This window comes from Silurus aristotelis, assembly GCF_946808225.1.
Source record: "Silurus aristotelis genome assembly, chromosome: 4".
In the NCBI taxonomy this organism is placed as follows: Eukaryota; Metazoa; Chordata; class Actinopteri; order Siluriformes; family Siluridae; genus Silurus; species Silurus aristotelis.
Genome location: NC_139577.1, coordinates 10298465 through 10324216, shown reverse-complemented (window position 1 = coordinate 10324216; position 25752 = coordinate 10298465). Strand labels below are relative to the sequence as shown.

General features: G+C 38.8%; 1 protein-coding gene and 2 long non-coding RNA genes across 5 annotated transcripts in view; 2 read left to right on the top strand and 1 right to left on the bottom strand.

Moving 5' to 3' along the window:
* meis1b (Meis homeobox 1 b) overlaps nt 1–9301 on the top strand; it is a 52693-nt gene extending 43392 nt beyond the window's left edge. For 2 of the 3 annotated variants that reach the window (XM_083540051.1, XM_083540052.1), the window contains 4 exons: nt 3497–3555; nt 4356–4445; nt 4864–4957; nt 8531–9301. In XM_083540051.1, coding sequence (XP_083396177.1) covers nt 3497–3555; nt 4356–4445; nt 4864–4922 — 208 coding nt within the window. In that variant the 3' untranslated portion in view covers nt 4923–4957; nt 8531–9301. The remainder of the gene's footprint in view (nt 1–3496; nt 3556–4355; nt 4446–4863; nt 4958–8530) is intronic. The other variant, XM_083540053.1, reaches the window with a different exon arrangement.
* Nucleotides 4973–7918, top strand: LOC310725327. Its single transcript, XR_014533323.1, has 3 exons — nt 4973–5917; nt 5958–6741; nt 6794–7918. It is a non-coding gene; the product is annotated as an uncharacterized lncRNA (long non-coding RNA).
* Nucleotides 9302–14992: 5691 nt separating the features above from the next.
* LOC310725320 lies at nt 14993–24746 on the bottom strand. The gene is made up of 5 exons (XR_014533315.1): nt 24672–24746; nt 24125–24430; nt 16965–17046; nt 16717–16761; nt 14993–15402 (listed from the first exon to the last, which is right to left on the bottom strand). It is a non-coding gene; the product is annotated as an uncharacterized lncRNA (long non-coding RNA).
* Between the last annotated feature and the right edge of the window lie 1006 nt (nt 24747–25752).

Here is a 25752-nt window from a genome sequence, read left to right as displayed (position 1 = left end):
CAGTCATAAACTTGCTTTCATGTGCAAGAGCTTGTCAAATCTCTGGTGGGGAATGAGGTCAAAAATAGACATGAGATATACAGGTCTAGATAAACTGGTTATAGGTCTCGTTGTTTTTCACTATAAACGCAAGTATTAATAGCACTATAAAAACAGAAAGGATAAAATAATTGGATAAAAATTTTTTTTTAGGTAATTACATGGCACAATGCAAAACAAAGTAGTGACTCCTACACAACTAACTCCAGTCAATGGAAATTGTATAGAAGTGTGCGCATACTGTTAACGTTGTTGCTGTAAAAGATGTATGAATGATGCTGCTCCGATTCATGGCCTTCTTCTCATGATGTATTTGTTAGCATTCTAGCCTGTTTAAAGTCTTTGTGAGATAAAACATGCCTGTGTTTAAATATATGTAGTTGTATGTGCAGAGAAGGCAGGAATTTGTGGGAGTAAACAAGAGCAGAATAGAAAGAGAGCACGAGTGTCAGGAGTGTAAATGAAATCTGTGCAGCAAACAGCTGGACAGGTTTATTTAAACATAGGCCAGGCTGAGAGACTGACCCCAGTTTGACACGAAGTTTGGTGGTGGTGGTGGGGGGGCTCAGATGCAGAATTATATGACTTTGATCTGCAGATGAAAATGAAAGGAGTGATGCTCTTATATACCTCTGGGCATGCCAATATGTGACTGAAGACTAATCTAGCTAATTACTTAAGTAAATGGATCTTTGGTTGAGACTTGAATAATGAAGAGAGGTGTGATGTGGGGGAGGTGTGTGTGGGTGTGAATAGTGGCTGAATGGGTAGAATACATTATTTGATGTGTATATGAGATCAACTGCAAGTGATCTCATGGCATAGTCTCATTAGAACATCTCCACCCTTTGGTGGAAAAAAGATCAACTTGATAATTACATTCCAAATGCAAACTGTACCCACTATCATTTGTTTCACTGTGAAGGTTTTTGCTATGATAACAGATGTATGGAAGAGTCACCATTCCTCTTCCTGGCATAACCAATGTGCCCTTGTGTGGAATTTTAATATACATGTAAATGTAGCTGAGTGGGTTGAAATGTGATTTCATGAGTGAATTTGAGTGTCTGTGGCCATGCACACACACTGTCACTGTGCTCAGGTTAGATTTGAGAGTAGAGCAGGCTGAATAAAGAAGGCTTGCTGAGGAAAACGGCCTACTTCATATGCATTTAGATAGACACGCTGCGATATAACCTTTTGTATCTCCAATCTGGATCTTCCCCTAATTAGTCACGCAACAAAAGCAGCTGATGAAAAAGACAATTTCTTGCTTTTAATTGGCCATTTCACGTGCCGATTGGGCTACACCTGGGTTTTTGTAATGAGAATGGGATATTATAAGGGCCCCTGCAGACGAGACAGCAATCGGTTCCACTCTTACTCTGCAGAAAAACTATGAACAAACACACTTTTGGAGAAGTGGGTCCAGAGGTGATGGGGGAGAAAAAGGCCAGGCTTCTTTTTGCCTCATTTGACTCATAAGTGGCTTTTATTCAGTCATTTTTTTTTTAAGCCCTGTGTTTTCCCTTTGCCCCCTACTCATTTCACCCAACTTCAGAGGTACCACCAGTGGCGTTTTGCTCCAAAATAGGTCCCCATTGTCCGAGGCTGGGTTGAATAGCTGCTTTCATTGTGTGGCAATGGGAAGTTGAAACTGAATGGACCGTAAATGCAGCCCTGTGGTGAGGCTGGTTTGCACAGAGTTAAACTTTGGCTTTGTTGGCTTTAGCCAAAGTTGGCTTTAGCCACGGACTACTGCATTGACTTTCTCTCTCATACTCTTAGCCCCATTATCACTAACTTCTTCAACTGTATCACTGGCACACAGGGTAAAGCATGATCATTCATTTATTTTCCTCAACTACTACAGCTCCCCCTTCCCTCTCTACTCATTCCCGCCCTCAATATCTTGCTCTGACTATCTCTTTCTTTCTACCTCCCTCCCTCCCTTGCCTGGTATTGTGTAGCACTTGTCCTTTGTTCCAGTCTTCTAGTGCATCTGGCCCTAGATATGGTGAGGTCCGGGAGAGGAAGCTTAAGATACCTTTAGAAACAGACATCCAAAAATGAACAACAAAAAAGTTAAATTGTTTCCTTAGTTTCAGGAAAAATATAAAGAGTGAGGGGAAGAATAGAGCGAGAGTGGGAGAAGCAGGAAAAGCATGAAGGGCAGAGCTCAGCATATAGCCAAGAGTGACCTGCATCTGACCCTGGAGCCAGTGATGGAGGCAGAATGAAGAAGGCAATAAACGGAATGCCTAGGCCAAGACTCCCCTTGCTCCCCACACTGTTGGTGATAAAACTCCAGACGTTCCCTTATTTAATGGTGTATTGCCATTTTGCTACATTCCTTCCCTACTCTTTTTTTCATAGGCTATAAGGTGATGTTTGATCTGGGAGAGTGATACTGGTGATAACTGTAAAAATAAGACAATAGTTGCTTCTCTGCTTATGGACACAAAAGCAGGATTTTAAAAACCAAACATTTTCTAATTAAAGGATATTAGCAGATGAGCACATGAAATGCTCTTTGTCTATAAGTTCATTTTGCTCTTTCTTCTCCATCTTTTTTCTCCCTGTACTCTTCACCCTCCTGAAAAGAGTAGACTGGCTATTGTTCCCTTTAAAGTCTACTAATTCCCCCCTTAAAGGATGAAATGGAAGTGTCTGACTGTGGCAACAGCAGGGGGACATAAATCAAGTCAGAACCCCTGAGCTTCCTCTTCCAGAGGTCACAAAGGTCACAGGGTCAGCAGAGAAGGTTTCGGTTGAGCTGGGTAAAGAGTGACACGAATAGTTTAGTTTGAAAAATGTTCACACTGGCAGAAACCCTCCAAATACTCTTAAGTAAACCAACAAGTACATTTTCCTATATGCCTGGTCTTTGACATTTATGCCTGCTCTTGACATTATTATACCAGTACATTTTCCACTCGCTATATTTATTCCTGTGACACAAGTGTGTAAAAAAAAATATATGTCTTGAACATGTGAATCACTTCCACTATAAGGTGCAACATAGTAACCAAAACAGAGACTAAAAACACCATGACATGTCTCTCAAGCATCCAGAGAGAACGAGCAAAGTGCCATTTTGTTGGCTTAGCTGTATTTGCTTGAGGTGGTGTATATTGAAGCTGTGCATGTTTGTACAAGCTTTTAAGCTTTGTGAATTCAGTATACATTTCTATGTTGGTGGTGATTTCACTGTGACACTCCCTTTCCTCCCACATGAGGTCTTAAGGGAAAAGGAAAATAATCCCTCCTTCTTTACCTCCTCGATTAGCTGCCTGGGCAGGTCTGGTCTGTTTTAGACTGGGCCTCTGACAATGTATTTGTAGGTGTCATGAGTACAAACCACATTTCTGAACTCAGTGCACAATTTGCACTGTAACAATGACACTGTTATTTCTACAAGGTGCTGAGCTGCGTTATTCTTTTTTGTCTTTTCCAGGTTCATTAATGCACGAAGGAGAATAGTCCAGCCAATGATCGACCAGTCCAACCGAGCAGGCAAGTCCTATCTACAAACTGTATTAAAGTCATTCTACTCCAGCCATGCACAAGTACACCACCCAGCCTGGATGTCATAAGTGATTGACCACTAAAATCCATTCAATTAACCCAAAGCACTAATCATGCCGACTCAGGGCTCTAATACTATCCTTAAAATAGAAGCAAAGTAAATAGGCATTATCGATTAAATTTTTTGCAAGTGTAACAGTGGCTGTGATGTCAAATTCTCAAATACCATGGTTTTTGTTCAATCAAAAACTGGTTTGAGTCAGGCAGAGGAAAATAAAATCTAAACAAGTCAAATTAAATTAGTAGAATGATATAATTGTATATTTTAGTTAGTTTGTTTGGCATCCCAGGTTTTCTTTATTCCTCTTTACAATGAGCAGTCCCGCTAGTGCATGGCTTGTTGTGGACTGCTTTAAAGTTTATGAGCTGTAATGGGGTTCAGAGGGCAGAGGTGCATTAGGGGACTCAAAAAGTTTCAAAGGAATTCACTGAGGTTGTGCTTTTGTTTTTGATGAAAAGACTTTCCTCTTCTGTTCCCATCTGAAATATACACTCATTATAATTAACAGGTAAAAAAAAACGAGCCTTCTAGTTTTCTATAGCAGCAGCAGCCACATCTGATTTTATATGAATTTATGATGCATAATTATATAAAATAGTGAGAAAGTAAAACTGGGCTAGGAAACATTAACCTGTGTTCATTTGCAGATGACTTTTTCTCAGCAACAGAAACTTAATTAAAAGCACTAATTGACCACTGTCCTGTGCCCTCCCCCATTCTCCCACAGTAAGTCAGGGAGCCCCCTACAACCCAGATGGCCAGCCCATGGGAGGCTTTGTGATGGACGGCCAGCAGCACATGGGAATCAGACCACCTGGTAAGACCTTGGCATGTCTTGCTCTCACCTGCCATTTCCCACCTTCCCACTGATTCGAATTCTCTTGCTTAAACCAGCCACGCATCTCAGGACTAGACCATTGTTATTCAGATTTGTTTTATTATCTCAATCCTTTCTATCTTTTTTTTCTTTGTATTGCTGAAACCCTGTTAATCACCAGGGATTTTTTTTTTTAGGTTCTCCATCAATGTCCTTCTTTGCATACTTCCTACTACATTTCAGCATAAATTTTTGGCTAAAGCCAGACTACTAACAGCTAACTAGTTTACCTTTGCTTGCCGAACTTGTTTCTCGATCCTCATTTACCTTTCCACAAATGTGGCTGATTTTTGTCTTGCTTTTTCCTATTTTCATAAACTCTCTCACGTCCTTTAACTATTGTTTTCTCTTCTTCTAGGGCCTATGAGTGGGATGGGCATGAATATGGGCATGGAGGGACAGTGGCACTACATGTAACCTTCTAGTTAACCAATCGCAAAGCAGTGTGGGAAGTAAGTACAAAAAGACTGAGCTCTATCATTTCTTTATATATAAATTTTTATTGGTGGTTAATGTATGATTTTATCAAAAACAGTAACTAGCTTCATTACTAATGATACAAATAATACAAAACTGCTTGTGGTGATTATAAGACCAGGGTTGGTATAACTGTGAATTTGCAAAATACCTCTGCACATTTTCACCTAACTAAATGGTGCATAGAATCACATAAGTCGAATAAGTATGTCTAAGGGCAAAGGGTAGAAGCAAGAGAGTGTAGGAGAGGAAGGGAAACTCGTTTAGGGAATGGTGAGTTGGGGATTGGGGGATTGAGGTTGAGGTTTTGGATGGGAGGGTACTGTGTGCTAGCGGGACGTTACTATAGCAACAGACTGATTGGCAAAATGTAGGGATGCAGCAACAGTGCAGCAAGAGAAACCTGCACACTCCAACATGCCATAAATCTGTCTTAGTGTGGCTGACGTACGCGTTTCATAAATACGCTAACCAGTACACCTTCCAGTACACTCGTGCGCCCCTTGGTTAAAAACCATAGCCTGGTTTTTAAAATTAAAAACCTGTTCTTAGTGTGATACTTTTTTGGAGATTTTTCCATCAATCCTGACCTGGTCTACCATTTTCCTGTCTGGCTGCCCTAATAGGATTACTTATGGCAAAGGGAGAGGAAGTGAAGGAGTGCAAAATGGAGGTGTGCTCAGCAGGGTATGCAGCTTATCCTGGCCTAATTGACTATATCCAAATTAAATATGCCATCACAAGCACTGTGACAAATGGATTTGACTTATTCAGAATGCAAAAATAGAGACCATTAATGCAGCCATGAACAGAATGCTTCTGTTGTCAAAAAACTCTACTTCTTAGACTGTACTGTTCCAAACCAAGAGAAACATTATGATAATGCAACCCTTGCTATTTAAAGCCTCCCATCCATCTTGGCTTGTTATCAGTGAGTGTGTGTGTGTGTAAGAGAGAGAGAGAGAGAGAGAGAAGGAGAGAGAGAGAGAGAGAGAGAGAGAGGTGTGTGTCTAAACAGAGAGAGTTTATCCTCATATACAAATTCTGGCATTTCAGCAGCTGCCATAGTTCCCAGAAGACTGGCAAGCAACCTGCTTTAAACAGCCTCAATTTGCTTGCTGAATTCTGTAATTGGGCCATGTATGGAATCTCAGATGAGATAGGTTTAAGGGAGAGAAGGTGAGTAAGTTAGAGACAGTGAGTGAGAGAGAGAGAGAGAGAGAGAGAGAGAGAGAGAGAGAGAGAGAGAGAGAGAGAGAGAGAGAGAGAGAGAGAAGACCGGAGCGTGACAGAAATATGTCGATGTGAGAATGGCTGGTCTTTATGGCTTCATCACTGAAATTTCCTAGCTTATCTAATTTAAATATTGTTACTTTAGTTTCTAGGTCAATTAAATGTAACTGATGTGTTTTATACTTCATGAGCAATTAAATTAATAGGTTATTACAGAAAAAAAAACTTTATCTTATTTGATTAAGAGAGGAAGGGTTCATTATATTTTATAAGCAATTTTCATTAGTTGGGGATTTTTCCTTAAGGCAAGATTAAGCAGTTATTTGCCAAGGAGTCCCAAGACCTGAAATTAAGGTGTTCCTAGCAGTCAAATTGCAACATTACTTAAAACCATAGTCAATTAACCCATCTTAGCGAGATTATTCTTTCTACCCCTGTCGATTATAGAGCTTATTGGTCTTGGAAACAATGTACCTGTCAGTTCAGATCCTGTGTAGTCAAGCAGAAGACGGTGTGGGTGTTGTGTGTGTGTGTGTGTGTGTGTGTGTGTGTGTGTATGTGTGTGTGGTTGGGGGGAGGGGGGGGATACATGGCTGTTTTATGTTTATTTCCCAATTAACCTTCTTTTGTTATCCTTCAACATAATTACTTCTAATTTCCCCAAATTAAAAAATTTGTCTCCCAGTTTTGGAGAATATATTTTCAAGTGATCAATGAACACCTTAATTATGGCTAATAATATAACCATGCAGTTGAGAGCCCCCTTTTCAAGCCCATGTAAGGTTTGAGAGCTTCTACTGAAACTTCATCTCTGCGGGGAATCCTTTTGTCTTTTGTCTTTTGTTTTTTTCCTCAATCATTAATAAGTTTCTTAACCTTCTACAAGGTCAATATTCCCTGGCCCCCTTCACTAGTCTGAACTTTCATTTTACAAAAACATGGTCTTTGGGAATTTTCTTCTTCAGTGGTCATAATGAACTGTCGAGTCAGCCCAGTTTCAGTCCTGAAAATGCAACAACAAGCCATTTAATAAATTGACCGGCTTATTAAGTAAAAAAAAAATTCAATTTGGGAAATGTGCCCTTTGTTAAACCTGAGCCTGAGGTATTCCAGCCACAATATATTTTGTCAAAGCTATATGTTTGAAGATTAGAATCAAATATGACTGATGACCCCGAAAAGAGCTCAGGACATCCTTACCAGCAAAAATAGCACTGCCTAACATACACATATAGAAATTAGGGCAAACACGTGGTCATCCAAAAGCTGTTAAGCGAGCAGTGCTGGTTAATGAAATGATCAGCAAGCTCCTCTGGGTTTTGCAGAGCTGCTAAGGGGCCAGTGGCCTTTATGCTCGTGGCACACTTGCACACATCCTGGTAAATCCTCTCAAGTGACTCTCATTGTCAATTTTCGACTTTCCTTTTTAATTTGAGCACAATGGTACTATTTATCAAAGGGAGCTTTAGAGTGAATAGCAGACCTCTACTTATTATATGTTTAAAGAGAGATAAGTCGAGCAGGTGCCTAGCATAAATGCATGGTACATTTTAGTTTTGTTACTCTTCTACTAAAAACAAAATGTTTGTTTCGGTGGAGCAAAGTGTACTATGAAACCCGAGGAACCTGTTTTGAATTTTTTTTCTCTGCTTATATGCAATATGCATCTCAGGATTAAATCAATCATTAAATCAATTCAAAATAATAACACAGTTTTACACCTTTTATTTTCTTCATATATCCCAGCTTGTTCAGAAAACAGGGTCAACAATGATACAGCACCCCTGGGGCACAGATGGTTAAGGGCCTTGCTCAAGGGCCCAAAAGTGGCAACTTGGCTATACCGGGCATGCACCCCTGATTTTCCGATTAGTATCCCAGTGCTTTAATCACTGAGATACCACTCCCCCTAAAACGTGCTGACTGATGGTGAATTTAGCCTATATATTCATCTTTACCATAAACACAAAAGGATACATGTTCTTTTTGTTTAAACTTAGTGAAGAGCAGCCTTCTAGTTCACTAGACTTGTATTAATTTATTGATTGTATTAATGTGATTGTGGCCAGGCTGGATTAATATTGTTATTAGAGTGATGCACTACATTCAGGAAGCCATTACCGACAGGTGCACACCAACTGCATGTCATTTTATCTAAAGACAACATTTTAGTTTTAGCGAAAATGGTATAATGACTCTGCTATAATTTTGAGACTATACATTTGCTGTTAAGGTGTAAATATAATGCTTTGCGAGAGTGACAGTATGTTTGAAAAGCAGTTTTACTAAGCACTTCTATTTTTCTCCACCCACAGGATTGCAGGGCATGCCAGGGGACTTCCTGCCTCATAGCAGTCCGATGGCCACGGGCATGTGCCAGCCTGCCTACAGTGGATCACAGCTCCCTCACCAGCTATGGCTCGGGCATCCGATGTGTTCCTACATTCCTGGACATCCCCCGAACTCAGCAATGTTGATGCAAGGAGGACCAACCCACCCTGTCATGCCCATGTCAGCCTCCATCTCTTTTATATTTCTCCCAGGAGACCCCACCATGGACGGACAAGTCTTGGACATCCACACTCAGTAGTTACCTAAAGTTGCTACAAAAACGGATTCTTTAAAAACAGCTGTGATCGGGACAGGGATCTGCGATTGGTTTTCTTAGGGGGTTTACCCAGCAAATATGACTTGCTCCAAAAACTGAAAAGTTCTTTTTAGGTGAGACTGGACATGCGAAACAAGCCAGCGTGCACACCATGGGATATGTGTGCTCTTTTGCAAAGAATCAAGCTGAGACAAAGAGAACTTATTGCTATATCAGCTCCTAAGGGAGAGGGAGGAGAAGATTCTGTATACTGTTGTAAAATTACATTTGGACTCATGCAAGAACTGGGAATTAAGTATTGTAAATGCAATGGTAATGTTCTGCATATTATGTTGTTTCTAATAGATTTTTAAAAAAAAAAAAAAGGATGTGAACTTTTTTCTTTCCACACTATGTGTGTGCCATCTCCATAGACGTTTGACCTCCTCCTTAAATCTTTAAAAAAGAAATAAGTATGTGAATAAATCAATTGGTTGCATTGATTATTTACCAGCCCCTTTTCTTCTGATGGTGGTTTATTGAGATAGCACTACCCTTTTAAGAAAATGCTCCAGCAATTCCCTTTCCTTTTAAGCAGAATGAAAAATACTGATGATTCACAGAAACACGCTCTATTATCATGAAACAATTTGCAACATAATCTATGCCTTCCACATCTGCAGCATAGACAATTGACACAGTTAATAATAATTTCGACACATTTTCCATAGCTAAAAATGCTTTAAACCTATTGAGTGGAAATTAACTTCTAGTGGAAGTAATGATTTAAAGATATACAGTAAAAGGCTATTCTGATTACCTGTTCATATATTACCTGTACTTAATGCAGAGCACCTAGCTGATACACTTCTATACTTAGGGTTTCACTGGCCACACTAGTAAACACGAATACTTTTATTCAGATCAAAAAGCTCCCTCTCTAAAAAAGCAAATTACACATTTACAACTAAATTAACAAAGACTAAAGAGATCATGATATAATATTCATAGTATAAATGTACAAATGTTCAATTTCCCCAACAACTGTCCTTAGACATCCATTATAATTGTTTTTAAGAGATAAACAGCGTAACACTGGGAAATTCCTTTTTAAAAAAAGTTGCATTTTCTATGTATGTATGTATGTGTGTGTGTGTGTGTGTGTGTGTGTGTGTGTGTGTGTGTGTGTGTGTGTGTGTGTGTGTGTGTGTGTGTGCGTGCGTGCTTGCGTGCTTGTGTGGAGTGGTATCAAACCATTGGGACAGTGTTTTTTTTTTCCTGTGCCATGTTTGAAGTTCTGCATTACATAAGTGGTAAATGAATCATTGTTTTCTTTACCAAGATTTGGGGAAAAGTACAAAACATGGTATACGTGTGGTTATTGGGCCATTATTATTATACAGGATTTTACATAATATTATTTTAATATTATGAGTTTAAGAAAGACAAAACTGACATTTTTTGCATATACAGAACAGAGCTAATGTTTACTGTTTTGTTTAGGTTTTACTGTTGCATGCTCTAAGCTATGATTAGGACAAATGCCAGTACAATCACTAATGCAATAGCAAAAAGACAGACCATATGGGCTATTATTTGCATATATGTATGAAGCATTTTAGTTAGGTGTTAGAAATTATTTTGCTTTTAGTATGGTAATTGAGAGAAAATGAGAGTTGGCCGATTTTACATTCCTTTCTTGACACTTGATTTATACATACATACACACACACACACACACACACACACACACACACACACACACACACACACACACACACACACACACACACACACATACATACATACATACATACAAACACACACACATATTGTGACTTCTTTTTGTGTTTCTGACTAAAACCAAATTCAGCTGAAGCAGGAATTTGTGTCTCTGGAATTCACACATAGAACTTAGAGGGGATCAGGGAATATTTTGCCCCCTTTAGCATAAAAGCTCATTCAGATAAATTTGCCTTAAATTTGCCAAACGAACCCACTCCGTGCCATACTGCACAATTTCAATGTTAAATGCAAAGGCGGTTGATAGTTAGCAAGAGCAAAGCGGCTGCACACCCCCGGATATATTAGTGTACATTTCGGTTCCCTACAATAATGTTTGTCAGAATAAACGCGTGTTTAACATTAAACCAAAACAAAGTCAAAACCAGCGTATAATATTACAGCAACAAACTACCCTGCGTCGCCTACAACTGGTGAAAGAGTTGTTTTGAGCCACATTCTCATACTAAATCAATACAATACTTTTGTCTCTCTGCTAACACCTAACAGTAGCTTTACTTGCTTTTGTCGGGGAGTATTGTTTTTCTTTTTTCTCGTTAGGAGCTCTTTGTGCAGAATCAAATGGGCGTTTTTTTAATTACAGAAGCTCAGAGCTGCTCGCCTTCGAATTCCTGAGCTGTTCGCCATCGGCCGCTCCGGAGACCAGAGAGATAAATCCCATGTTTGACTGCCCTCTTTAGGGGAGCTGGAAAACTGTCCTTTAGGGGGACACACTTAGCCCATTTATTGCGTCGAAGGTGCTTGAAATAATTAATGCTTCTCTCTCTCTCTCTCTCTCTCTCTCTCTCTCTCTCTCTCTCTCTCTCTCTCTCTCTCTCTCTCTCTCTCTCACTCACACACACACACACACACACACACACACACACACACACATACAAAATAAAAAATCTTTTTTTGCAAGCATATTTCTTTCATATAAAAATGCACAGCGAATGTAACCAATGTATTCAAATGGTACCAAACTACTAGTCATGGACAGGGGCGGACTGGTCATCTGGCAGACAGGGCATTTTCCCGCTGGGCCTCCGTACTTTACTGATCGGCCCATAAAACTCTTATCCTCTTTTCTTTTCCTGGTTAATTAGTTGATGGCGCTGGGGTCTTTGCGGCGGTTTAATGTATTTGCCAAAAAAGTCGGCGAGGTTTTTCCCCCCCAGACGGACAGGCCCATGAGACATTTAATAAACAACCATTGGTTCTTTTCTTAATTGACATTGGGCTGACCCAATCACATTTTTAAACAACTGCCCTTTTGGGCTCTGTGCGAGCAGCGTGTATCTGTCAAAATAATCAGAGATGGAGAGAGGCGCAAAGAGATTGCGCGCAAATAAAAGAAACAGGCCCTTCAGACAGACGCTGCTAAATCTGTCAAAATAACACATGTTTTCTGCCGCAGCAGGACCTTCATCAACTGCCGTGGCTGATGATGATGATGATGGTGTTGGTGGTGGCGGCGGCAGCATTTGGCAGCAAAGTGAGGAGAATAAAAAGAGGGAGAGAGTTAGAGAGAAGTAAGTGTCTAAAAGTGTAGCCTGCGTTACCAAACTGAGTTCTGTAGAACTGCATTCAGAACACCTAGGCTATGTAACAAGTGTAGATTCCCCTTGATAATACTTAAAAACATAAAAAAATTAAATAAAATAAATGGTGATAGCACTGCAATAAATAAATTGCACGCTTGGCTCTGCCACTATGTGAGTTTTAGAAGTTTTTAACGTGTCAACTCTCTCCTACCTATTATTACATGGCTTTAGTGATTTTATGGAATAGGACTTGGGATACATATTCAAGGGCGTGCAAAGATGTATTTATTGATCGTATTAAGTAGTATTTGTGATCGTATTTAGTGGGCTGGTCCGATTTCTTCTGGTTATGGAACTACTTTATGCTGCAGGAAAAAAGAACGACAGGCTTCTGTCATCGGTGTTCTCCTTTCTAGACCAGCTCTTGTGTAATGTAGAAATGGCCATACGTGGAGTATTGGGTCTGGCCCAGAGAGATCATTAATAAAACAGGCGATTTATAACACAGGTTTATTTGCTGCGCTTTTACTTATTCGAATAAAGAAAATAAATGAAGTTTAATCATGTTTGTGTAAACTCTGAACTTGTCAGTAAATCTCTTGGAGTAAATGAAGCCCTATTTATTTAAATCAAACCCTCGGTTGCTGTCCAGTATATAGAAACTGTTACTAATACTAGTATATTCTAATAGGTTTATTGAACAGCATAGCATAATTTAGCACGAGAAATACTACCACTAAGACTAAGACTAACCATCATCATCATCATCATCATCATGGTCATCATTTTTTTCCTCCTCCTTCTCCTTCTTCTTCTTTTTCTTCTTATTCTTATTCTTATTCTTATTCTTATTTTTATTCTTATTATTATTATTACACTATGTAACTCACTGAAATTTTATGATTAAACATACATTTTACAGTGTAAAAAAAGTATCCAGCAGACACACACACACACACACACACACACACACACACACACACACACACACACACACACACACACACACACACACACATTTATCTTAGATTAATTGCGGACAAAGTAAAGTGTTTTTAATGGCAAATGTTTAGGGCTACATCTATGTTAACTCATGCTGTACGGCACATAAAGCAGTTCAGCAATAATACCTATGTGAGCAGTTCAGCTGCTATCTTCTGATCCATTCAGTTCAGTTTGGCCGGGCAGCGCAGTGATGAGGAAAAGGATAATGTTTATACAACGTCGACATTGTTTTGCAGGCACACGGGTTTAACACAGACCATTTTCAATTAGTCCCGAAAAACATCTTAACCAAAAAAACATTTGCAAACTTTTTTTTAATGTATTTTTTTGTCCTGTAATTAAATAAATGTCTACATAAGACGTGTTCGATTCTTTTTCTTAACACTTAAACATTTTAAGCCACTAAATCGAGCATGTCGAGAAAGTTTTCTGTACAAGCGAAAAACATTTAGGAATCGTTGTAATAATAGTTGAGTATAAGGTAATAATGCAAAATGTCTGCAAACCGACCACGTCCAAAACGACACAGTTCCGTTTGTTATTAGTTAAAAACATTATTCAAATTGTTTTTAGTATAAATATACGCCAACTCTGATGACTTAAGGTAAGTTATTATAAAACCTCAAAAGTAGAATTTTACTTTTTATCATCTGGCACGGATGTCTTTATCATACAGCAAAATGAAATAGTCTACTAGATTAGATGTAAACTGATTTAGTACTTAATATTTAAATATAATACAGGATATATATATATATATATATATATATATATATATATATATATATATATATATATATATATATATATATATATATATATATATATATATACACACACTGTATATGCAACAATAACGTTCTATATTAAATCAACATTTAATTACCTACAATGAGGGGACCTTCTGTCACCCTTGCACACCTGATTTAGCAAGCACATACTCAAAACAGGACTGGATTAGGTGTGTAAAACAGTCCATGACAGTTCGGTTCCATAACTCTGGCATGAGGGTCCCTGAATTATTACCACATTCAGGGTATTTTGGATATCATCTTTTGTGACTATAAACCCTGCTCACTGAGCTCCCTTAGGAAAAGACTGCGCTATTTTCTGTGCTGCCATTTATCACTGTCACCACTTAATGATTCACTCCGCAGCACCGTATTGATGTTTGTAATTGCATTATCTCATAAGGCCAGTAATCAATGATACAATGGCGCTGCATCTGGGGGTCAGAAGCCGCTCCTTTACTGTTTGTCCGTTTAATAGTATTTTATTTAGTCACCATTATTCGCATTTTTATTGACAGAGAAACAACAGAATGGATCTTTAAATAAGAGTTCAATCTGGGGACAAAAGCTCTTAAATAAAAGTATAATGATATAGTATACCTATATGATCGACCAAATTACAAATTACAGATCTACAAATTACATTGAGGAGAAACTTTAACTTCACTGGGATGAGTATATAAATTGTAAAGAGGACATCACACGCTAGGTACAAATGTTTAAGTTTGCAGTGCTGTGGTGAATTTGGGCCGTCCTTTCTTTCTTTCATTTATTTTTTTGAGTTATGTAAAACTGCGCTCTTTTCTTTATCTAAGGTGTAATCATAACACAGACGGCGTTTTGGCAACGAAGTCAAGTTATAATGTGATGTTAAGCCTACAAACTGCCAGCACCCAGCTGTGGTGCGCACCCTCAAGCCACACACACACACACACACACACACACACACACACACACACACACACACACACACACACACACACACACACACACACACGGTCGATGGATGATTACACACGTTGTAATGTTGTTACACACATCTTTTAACATATGGAAATAAAACACACGTTAGATTTTAAAAGCCCCATTTATCTACAGAAATAAAATACATACTCCCTTTGAGGTTAAACATTTTAGCCTTCTTGGGCTCTGATCCTGTTCTCTTTGTTGTCGCTTTGCTTACCTGTGAATGCTATTTCTACAACAGAAAACACTTATGGGCCTAATCTGAAGTTTTGCATTCACGTGATATATTAAAACATAAACCTGTGCTAATCGATACTTAAGCAGATCAATACTAAAGTATTGCAAAACACCAATTGATGGACTATATCTATGAAGAACTGTGTTAATCCATGCTGTACAGTTTCAGACACCTGCAGAATGAAGCTGTTATGGAGGGTCGTGGTCTCCAAACACCACTATGGGTAGAAATTCACACTGTCCTGTCATAGCGCAGGGTTTTCTGTGGAGTTTTGCTATTAAATCTATTTAATTTTTAGATATAATAAGAGATGTATTTATTGTAGGGATAAATTGTACACAAACATGGCAACAATCCCCCCCCCCCCATCCTAGCACCGCTCTATATGGATATGTGATTAATATATATGTAATAAATTGTGGAAGATACCTGTTGTCATGTATCTCCATATTCAATAAAGGGTTTTTACTGTTTCGTGGGTCTCGGTTACAGCACAAGCCCTTGAGCGTGAATAAAAGACGAGCGGTCACGTGGTTGTGGGTCACAGGTTTATCACTGCGATGTTATACGCGCGGAATTCGGGCTGTCTGTCTTGTCTCAGCTTGCAACTCACATATTTACCTTCAAGAGTCACGACCTTTTCACCTACTGTTCTAACGCCACAGCAGCATGTAACGCAACCAAGCGACTTTAGTTTGCAATAACTCCAATAGCCTTTTATTTGAACGCGCCTAGACTTGCTAATTTGTTTAACGGAGAATTTATTAGGAAATAAAAAAGTAAACCGTGAGGTCGGTTTGGAGTCGCGTTTTATTTTTTTCCCCAGCTCGTTTGTGGGTCAGTTTATGATGATTTTTTTTTATTTGTAGATTCGTTTTAGTATGTTCATAATTCATGAAATCTAAAGAGTTCAACGATTTTTTTAGATTAAATAAAAAATACAACGAATACATGCACTTGAAGCGAATTGTGCATTTCAACAGATTTAAAAAAATCGTTTAATAAATCTAATTTTGCATGTTTCAGGATTTTAGGTATTTTGCGTGTGTGTGTGTGTGTGTGTGTGTGTGTGTGTGTGTGTGTGTGTGTGTGTTTCTTAGCATCCCCGGACAGAATGAGTAACATAGCAAACGCACGTCCTTTACACTGGCTGCGATGGAAGTGCTGTTATGCGCTGAGCTTTTTTTTGCTCCCATATTATGCGCTGAGCATTTATTATTTGTTTTGCCCCAGATAACAGTCGTGCATTCGATGGTTTCCCCGATCAAAGCAGGGCGAGAACATGAGGGGTTATTGTCTCACCGAAACACAATACTTCATAGGGAACCGTACGAGAGGATGGGAGGGAGGTTGTGAGTGCGTTTTTGGCTGGTTTTATCATGGAGAGCAGGTGCTCATTAAAGGCTACGAGTGGATCGGATCTCAGCACGGTGACATCCGAAGCTGCTTTACCCGCCGCGAGAGAGCGAGATGACCTTCAGAGCGAGAGAGAGAGAGAGAGAGAGAGAGAGAGAGAGAGAGAGAGAGAGAGAGAGAGAGAGTACAAATGCCCCACTAGACGACTTTGTTTTACCAGACATTTGCTTACCTGTGAATCACTGTGGTTGTTGCAAGATACTCATGTCCATTCTGCCTTTTTAAAACAGAGCACAAATATTTCTAAACAAATCTAATCGAGATAGTAATAGTTACAAATTACTAACTGTGCAGTACAAGTTAGTAACCTGTTTGGTGTACCTGGCAAAACAAATGTTATTTATTTATTATTATTATTATTATTATTATTATTATTATTATTATTATTATTATTATTATTATTATTATTAAATGTCTAACCTCAGTAACAGCGCAGGTCTCCAGTGTCCCTCTGCAGGACAACATCAACATTCCTAACTGCTGACAGGGTCACTTCTCGGTTCTGTGATTCAGAAGATAGAGATGACTGACAACTTTATACCGCATATTGAAGTGTGTGTGTGGGTGTGTGTGTGTGTGGGTGCGTGCGTGTGTGGTTCACACTAAACCAACCCAGCTGTGAAATCCGCTTTAAAAAAAAGGCCATTAGATAGTGGCGAAGCTGTGTTAAAGCGGTCTAACACCAAAACGCCCCCCAACGTTTGTGTGTTTGTGTGTGCGCGCGCGTGTGTGTGTGTGTGTGTGTGTGTGTGTCGGGGCGACGCGCTCTCGCCTTGTCAGGTTCCCAAGTCGTGTTTTCGGTTTCACACCCCAAGTGGAAGCTTGTTAATCAAACGACTTTATTTCTGTGCCTTTGTTGTTGTTTACTGCTGCTTATTATAATTGGCAACGTAAACGCACCAAAATAGTTGCAGAATTCATACTTTATTTTAGCTTATTATTTAAACGTAGACCGTTTGTTTCATACTTTCAATCAGCGGACGCAATTAACAAGTTAACTTTTATAGTAGTATAGAAATATATAAGCAGTTTTTATTTACGAGATGTCCGATTTAGATGATGCAGCTCTGACGTCTTACTGTAATATGTGATTTTAGGTCATTATAGATATGATGTTTTAAAATAAAATCTGCATTACGTAATGGCTAGAGTATTTTTTTAGGCTCCCAGTTAGTAATTTAATACATTTGAAATTATTACCCAAGAAGTCTTCATCCAATGGCAGGAAACAATTCGATTAAATTAAATTAAATTAAATTAAATTAAATTAAATTAAATTAAATTAAATTAAATTAAATTAAATTAAATTAAATTAAATTCAATTCAATTCAATTCAATTCAATTCAGTTCAGTTTAGTTCAATTCATTTTTATTTGTATAGCGCTTTTAACAATAAACATTGTCTCTAAGCAGCTTTACACAGATAATGTGGTGATAAAGAATGAATAAGATGTTCATTGTGACTATAGTGTAAGTTTGTCCCTGATGAGCAAGCTGGCGACTGTGGCAAGGAAAAACTCCCCAAGAAACCTTGAGAGGAACCAGACTCAAGAAGGAACCCATCGTTATGTGGGTTGCCCGGAATGTCAATTTATTACAGAAACAAAGCCGAACTGGCAACTATGTTCAGATTTTTTTTAATAAACTCTAAACAAGAGCTCAGCTGATATATTTTCCCATTTTATTGCAGGGATCACCAGACACGTATCACCAAAACTATAATTTATACTCAGCATTAGCACATTGGAAGATGTTATATTGTCAGACATAGAAAACACTGTGGTGTTGGAGTAAAACTTTTGCCCATGTTTGTCCATGTTTGTCCATGTCTGTCTGAGATCCTCCAGCACTGCTCGACTGGTACCTCCTTCTCTCAGAATGAGAGGTAAGTACACTTCAAGGCTCTCCTCTGTTCTGGCACCGAGGTGGTAGTATGAACTTCCCCTAGATGTCCGTACAGCAGAGTCCCTGACAATCTTCAAGCGACGACTGAAGACCTACCTCTTCCTGAAATATTTAAATTAGCACTTCCAAGCTTGTAGAATTCAAGGGTTATATTTATATTAAGTTTGTAATCTTGCGTACCAGTGTAGGTTAATTCATTACTAGAGACTCAAAGCACTTTTGTACGTCACTCTGGATAAGGGCGTCTGCTAAATGCCACAAATGTAAATGTAAATGTCCATTCCTTCATTCAAGTTTTTGATGATTCTGATGATAAGGTATAGATTATTTACTTCAAACTTTAAATAGTCTCACTATCAGTCAATAAAAAGCAAAATCCACAAACTCTCAAACTGTAGCATCTAATTTATTTTACCCTTGAACATATATCAAACTCACAATCTCAGTGCACTGAATCTCTGAACACAAAATTTTGGATTTATTTTTACCAGAAAGGCCCCACTGGTGTCTTGTATGAACCTCAAGAGGAGCCTTGAATTAATTAAAGTCTTTAATACCCATATTTGTACATGAACCCATTTTTATCGCATTCAGTCTGTCTAGATTTATCTGCCTACATGTTAGGGCTGTAGTAGTGACCTACTCAATCATGGTATACAAAAAGAAAAAAATCATCACAATTCTTGATTGAAAGAGCTTGAAACAGAGTGGCCACATATTTTAGGATATACAGTGAGGAAAATAAGTATTTAAACACCCTGCTATTTTGCAAGTTTTCCCACTTAGAAATCATGGAGGGGTCTGAAATTGTCATCGTAGGTGCATGTCCACTGTGAGAGACATAATCTAAAAAAAAGAAATCCAGAAATCACAATGTATGATTTTTTAACTATTTATTTGTAAGATACAGCTGCAAATAAGTATTTGAACACCTGAGAAACACAGGAGGGATTTTGGCCCACTCCTCCACACAGATCTTCTCTAGATCAGTCAGGTTTCTGGCCTGTTGCTGAAAAACATGGAGTTTGAGCTCCCTCCAAAGATTCTCTATTGGGTTTAGGTCTGGAGACTGGCTAGGCCACGCCAGAACCTTGATATGCTTCTTACAGAGCCACTCCTTGGTTATCCTGGCTGTGTGCTTCGGGTCATTGTCATGTTGGAGGAACCAGCCTCGACCCATCTTCAATGCTCTAACTGAGGGAAGGAGGTTGTTCCCCAAAATCTCTCAATACATGGCCCCAGTCATCCTCTCCTTAATACAGTGCAGTCGCCCTGTCCCATGTGCAGAAAAACACCCCAAAGCATGATGCTACCACCCCCATGCTTCACAGTAGGGATGGTGTTCTTGGGATGGTACTCATCATTCTTCTTCCTCCAAACACGTTTAGTGGAATTATGACCCAAAAGTTCTATTTTGGTCTCATCTGACCACATGACTTTCTCCCATGACTCCTCTGGATCATCCAAATGGTCATTGGCAAACTTAAGACGTGCCTGGACATGTGCTGGTTTAAGCAGGGGAACCTTCCGTACCATGCATGATTTTAAACCATGATGTCTTAGTGTATTACCAACAGTAACCTTGGAAACGGTGGTCCCAGCTCTTTTCAGGTCATTGACCAGCTCCTCCCGTGTAGTTCTGGGCTGATTTCTTACCTTCCTTAGGATCATTGAGACCCCACGAGGTGAGATCTTGCATGGAGCCCCAGTCCGAGGAAGATTGACAGTCATGTTTAGCTTCTTCCATTTTCTAATGATTGCTCCAACAGTGGACCTTTTTTCACCAAGCTGCTTGGCAATTTCCCTGTAGCCCTTTCCAGCCTTGTGGAGGTGTACAATTTTGTCTCTAGTGTCTTTGGACAGCTCTTTGGTCTTGGCCATGTTAGTAGTTGGATTCTTACTGATTGTATGGGGTGGACAGGTGTCTTTATGCAGCTAACGACCTCAAACAGGTGCATCTAATTTAGGATAATAAATGTAGTGGAGGTGGACATTTTAAAGGCAGACTAACAGGTCTTTGAGGGTCAGAATTCTAGCTGATAGACAGGTGTTCAAATACTTATTTGCAGCTGTATCATACAAATAAATAGTTTAAAAATCATATATTGTGATTTCTGAATTTTTTTTTTAGATTATGTCTCTCACAGTGGACATGCACCTACGATGACAATTTCAGACCCCTCCATGATTTCTAAGTGGGAGAACTTGCAAAATAGCAGGGTGTTCAAATACTTATTTTCCTCACTGTAAGTTGTGTAATCTCTCTTTCTGCACTCTCTTCTGATTACTCTTCCAGTCCTCTCATGCATAAAGGTAACAAACAGATCTAAGCTAGTCAAATGCCCCTTTTCCACGTCACATGAAACAACATTAGCTAGCAGGGGACCAGATTTGGAGAATTATTGTTAGTTCCACATAATGGATTAAGTTAAAGGATTACTAGCTTTAGCTACTATAAAGTTTTAACTCTACTCACAATTTATTGGGGTTTGTGTAAAAAGGGTCACTGCTGCTAAATGGAATGTCAGTGACCCAAACACAGTTTTACGGTAAATAATATGTACTTGTGTATAGACCACACAGAGGAGAACTGAAATGGGGGAGGGGGCATAATCTTCTATTACGATAAACTTTCTTTAGGCTTCTCCCATTAGGGGTCGCCACAGCGGATCATCCGTATTCATGATCCTATGATCATATTCACATGTTTGATTTGGCACATGTTTTTACGCTGGATGCCCTTCCTAACGCAACCCTTCCCATTTATCCGGGCTTGGGACCAGCACTAAGACCTAACCCTGATGGCTGGGGAAGGTTCCCTTAACCGGGAATCGAACCCAGGCCACAGCGGTGAGAGCGCCGCATCCTAACCACTAGCCCACCATACACTTGTAAAACAAAGATTTCATGTTCACATTTGATTTATGCTAACTCTAATGTATAACCCCTGTTGAGACTGTGTGTGTGTGTGTATGCAGTATATGTAAGTGTATAGGAAAGTCTTTGGAAATAAGATTATACTGGTAATCAGATGTTTCTTGCATTTCCTTTATGTTTACTAAATTACTTGCTTTTTTGTTTTTTTGTTTTTATCACTGAAGTTAATAAATTTGATGTGACAGGCTATGTTCCAAAGCAGAGACCATGTCGTTCTGTGTTGGTCAGTTGTATTGACATACTGCTCAAGGCCATGCATCTCTTGGAACACCAGGCCTTGAATCCCCCTCCCCTCCCCCCACCAATAGAGCAGCAGTTCAGTTTACAGATGAATTGTAGCTGGGTGCTAAACTGAGTCTGAGCTGCCATCAATATTTATGTCTACCAATCAACTGCAATGTGCTTATGTTATATGGTATTATGGACATGGTAACCTTAAGACACACTACGACTGTTCAGAGAGCCAGATTTATGGCATGTTAAAAAATGCTGGAGATGTATGTGCAAGATAGTGACTCCTGTAAATAATACATGTACTATTTATTGTTTATTTCCCAGCTTTTGGTCAAGATGCAGGTCAGTAATGCACTTTACTTAATCATGAATGGATCAATTGCTTAATATTTATTTTGTGAATTTATCTTAGTTATAATTATAGATTTTTTATACTTCTTAAAAGATTCAGTAGTTCTAATAATATTTGCAAACAACTATAAAGTAATGTCAACTAAATTTACTTCAATGATAGATATTTTTAATAACCATTTTCCAGTAATTTTCCCTGCTTATATAAATTAAGAGAACAGAATCATAGGAGTGATCATAGGCATGTTACCACAGTATCATAATCAAGGTTTGCAAGATGTGGGTATACACTGAGAACACAGTCTGAGTGAAAACAAAACAAACCCTCAGTCTGGAAAACAAAGCTGCTGGATCTGGTCCTTGTAAAGATGACAAGCATGCCCTAATTCAGCCATGCCTTTATTAGCCAAGGCAGTATGTGGCAAAGAAGTGAGGTGACCCTAACTATTTTGTGCTCTAGCCACATGTGAACAGAAAGCAAATAGACACTTAATCGTGAAAACAGCACAACTCGACATCAGTTTTCTCCTTGGGGGAAAAAGGTTTTAATTGTGGATTGGCGCATACATTGATTCCCCTCCCCTCAAATAAATAGACACAAACATATGCACAGAGCCACTTTCCTGATTCATTCAAAACATTACATTCCAGTGATAAATTCAAAGTGAAGCAGGTATGTGGTTTGTCAAAACTTGAGAATCTGCCAGAAGAAACTTAAGACATCAGCCCAAGGTAGATTGAAACAATAAGGCCATTTTATATTGTATTTGACAAAACATATTTAACATAGCATTTGCTCTATACATGAAATACTGATTGCATAGACATAATTGTCATGAAGAAAATTATTTTTAGACTCAGGCCAGTACGTCAGCAGGGAGACACAGGAGTTACCTGTTGTTCATGCAAAAAAGAAGGCCATGAGGTTAACGGATGTGGAGGAGTAAGTTTGACAAGGGCCCATGAATTCCCCTTCCTCAAGGTAGAAAAACTGTGCAAATCTTTTTTTTTTTTATGGGGCCAGTGGGGGCTGGGAGGTGACTCAGAGGACACAAAGTCTTGTAAAATACATGCACTTAATGTTAGAGCTATAAAACTAGTAAAATTAAAAGCTATTTTGGAAAATACGAATAGAAATATTTATGCGTCTGGTCCATAATAAAGTTCGTTTTATTCCTGCACCAGAAGGATGCACAGGTAACTGTCATCAAGTCAGGAACCCTGTGGCAGTCTCTCATGTGTGGCAATATTTTTTAGCATGACTGTATAATTTAGTACCCTAAAGAAAGTCACAGAGGGACAAAACAACAAAACAGAGTTAAGACCCAGCACTTCTGTATGTGCGTTCACTCCTAGAACAACAATACACATATCCTTAGTGAAAGAAGAGCTGCAAAAAATAATTATCCTGCTAAAAATATACCAACCCCTGGTTTAGAAGGGACAATCATAAATTGAGAATGTGGCTCTGTTTACACAGTGCTGGACCAACACTAAGTCTTCCAAAGCCATTCTAAATTATAATTTTTTAAATTCATGTTTTTCTAGCGAATCATTTGTGTTAATTTTTTTAATTGGCAAATTATAAATGACACAAAATTGAATTATAATTATTTTATTTTTTTATGTTTACTTTACATGGCTGACACACATGCCAGTAATTCTACATTATTTGCAAATATACAGAAATGTCTTTTTTTTTAATTTTGCATTAGTCATAGTTTTTAATATCAACTGTATAGATGCCATTACATGTTTTGTTAAATATAAATGGCACACCATCTGCCAGATCTTTGGAACTCCACATGGTTTGCACAGTAACATGCTTTAATCTAAACCAGCTAGTACGTGAAAGAACTTCATAAGGTAAAGGTGTTTATCGTGCATTTGATCTTAGGCTGGGTAGGTGCTTTAAAACACACCAATGTTGAAAATATGTTGAAATACAAAATTATGGTGAAAATATTCATTATTGCAAAGAGTAAAAACGCAGATCAGCACACACGTGCAAACATGCATGCACACACTAAGACACATGCACAGACATGCATCTAATCAAAACACGCAGGCAAAATGCACTTAAAATTTATGACTTGAGCATTCCTTCAGGGTCAAGCAATTTATCAAATCCTCCACATTCTGGTTTCAATTACCTGGCCTATTGTGGAAAGCGGCTATTTTAGCAGGTTCATTTGGCTCGGTAGGGGACGTGAAGGCTTTCAGTTGCTGACAGCAGCTTGTTGTTAGGTTGGTAGTGGAGTTGGGTGAGTGGAATGGACAGTGGCCTCCCTCTATCAGAAAAAGAACATTTTATCAGAGCAGGGTCTAGAGAGGCAATAAATCCCAGTTTTATTGCAGAAGAATTCCACTCTCTCCACAGGCCTGACAGCTCCCTGCGTTCTCCGAGTCTTTTGGACAATTTCGACACTGTGTCCATCTGGTGCTGATTAAGATCCTGACTGGTGTGTGTGAGTGAGAGAGAGAGAGAGAGAGAGAGAGAGAGAGAGAGAGAGAGAGAGAGAGAGAGAGAGAGAGAGAGAGAGATGCAAGTCAGGAGAAGAAAAAGACAGTAGGGTGAAAGGGAAGGAGTGCAGGATTATCAATGATAGGAAATAAATGAGTATGAAAGAAAAGCAGAAAATAAGACAGCAAAGAAAATAAATGCTCATTATATTGATGTGGAATATTGTGACCAATGACCTGACCACGACCAAAAGGCATTAGTTGGAGTGAGTAGCCATCCTGTTGTGTGTATCATGTTTATTATCCTCTCTGCTGGCACCTGCTCCCATACAGGGCTTGCCAACATTGTCACTACCCCCACCTTCCTTTCAGCTTCTATTTCTCTCCCAGCAAACCTATTGTCGCTAGTGATCTTCTGTGCAGGGGTCAATAAAAGGCACAAGTTGTTCATTTGGATATCTATTGCAGCTTTATGATATCATGAAACAAGTGTTCCTGAGTGCAACGGCTCATCTGGAGCACCTGGGGAACTTGCTCTGGGCGACCCCCCCCCAAACACAGAGAAAATGACCATAAGGCTAGAGATTGCCCCAAACCCGTCTCACCACACGGCTCACATTTATTAAAAAGGAAAGCCTTAATGGTGAGGCCAAGAAGTCATTTTTGGATGTATTATCTAATATATTGCAACATGGCAGTGGAAGCACTTTCATACATAAAGGCCTTCTTCCACAGGTCGATGCCTGTAGCTGTGGGTGTACTCTGTGTGTGTGCATGTGTGTATATAGCGAGAAAGAAAGAGGGGACAGAAAGAGGGCAATAAAAACTCAAGGGGCTCAAGCATAATGTGAAAATGGGGAGCATGTATACACTTTATATGTATATACCATATGTGTATATAGGTTTTCGTGCCTGACGGCGTAAAGATTATATATGCTCTGTTCTCAGAACATCCACTCTTGCTTCTTAGAAAACCTCCCTCTTAAGTGTTTCATCAATAGGAAGCATTACCAATCACTTCAAAAAAAAGAAAAGAACATCAAAAGTCTTAAAAATCTTAACAAATATCTTTCAAGTTTTAATCCGATCAGAACTTAATAAATCAATGATTGATTTTTATAAAACTTTTTTAGAAACTTTTAGATTCTAGAAAACTAGTATCTTCATCAATATATAAAATTATCTACTTTATGCAATAAATTGATAGTTTCCCCCTTCATATTTTATTATATTTTATTTAACAAGTCAATATACAGTACCTTTAAAGGTTAATGCCCCACAGGTGAAATCAATTACTCTTTATCTCTAAAATCTAGAC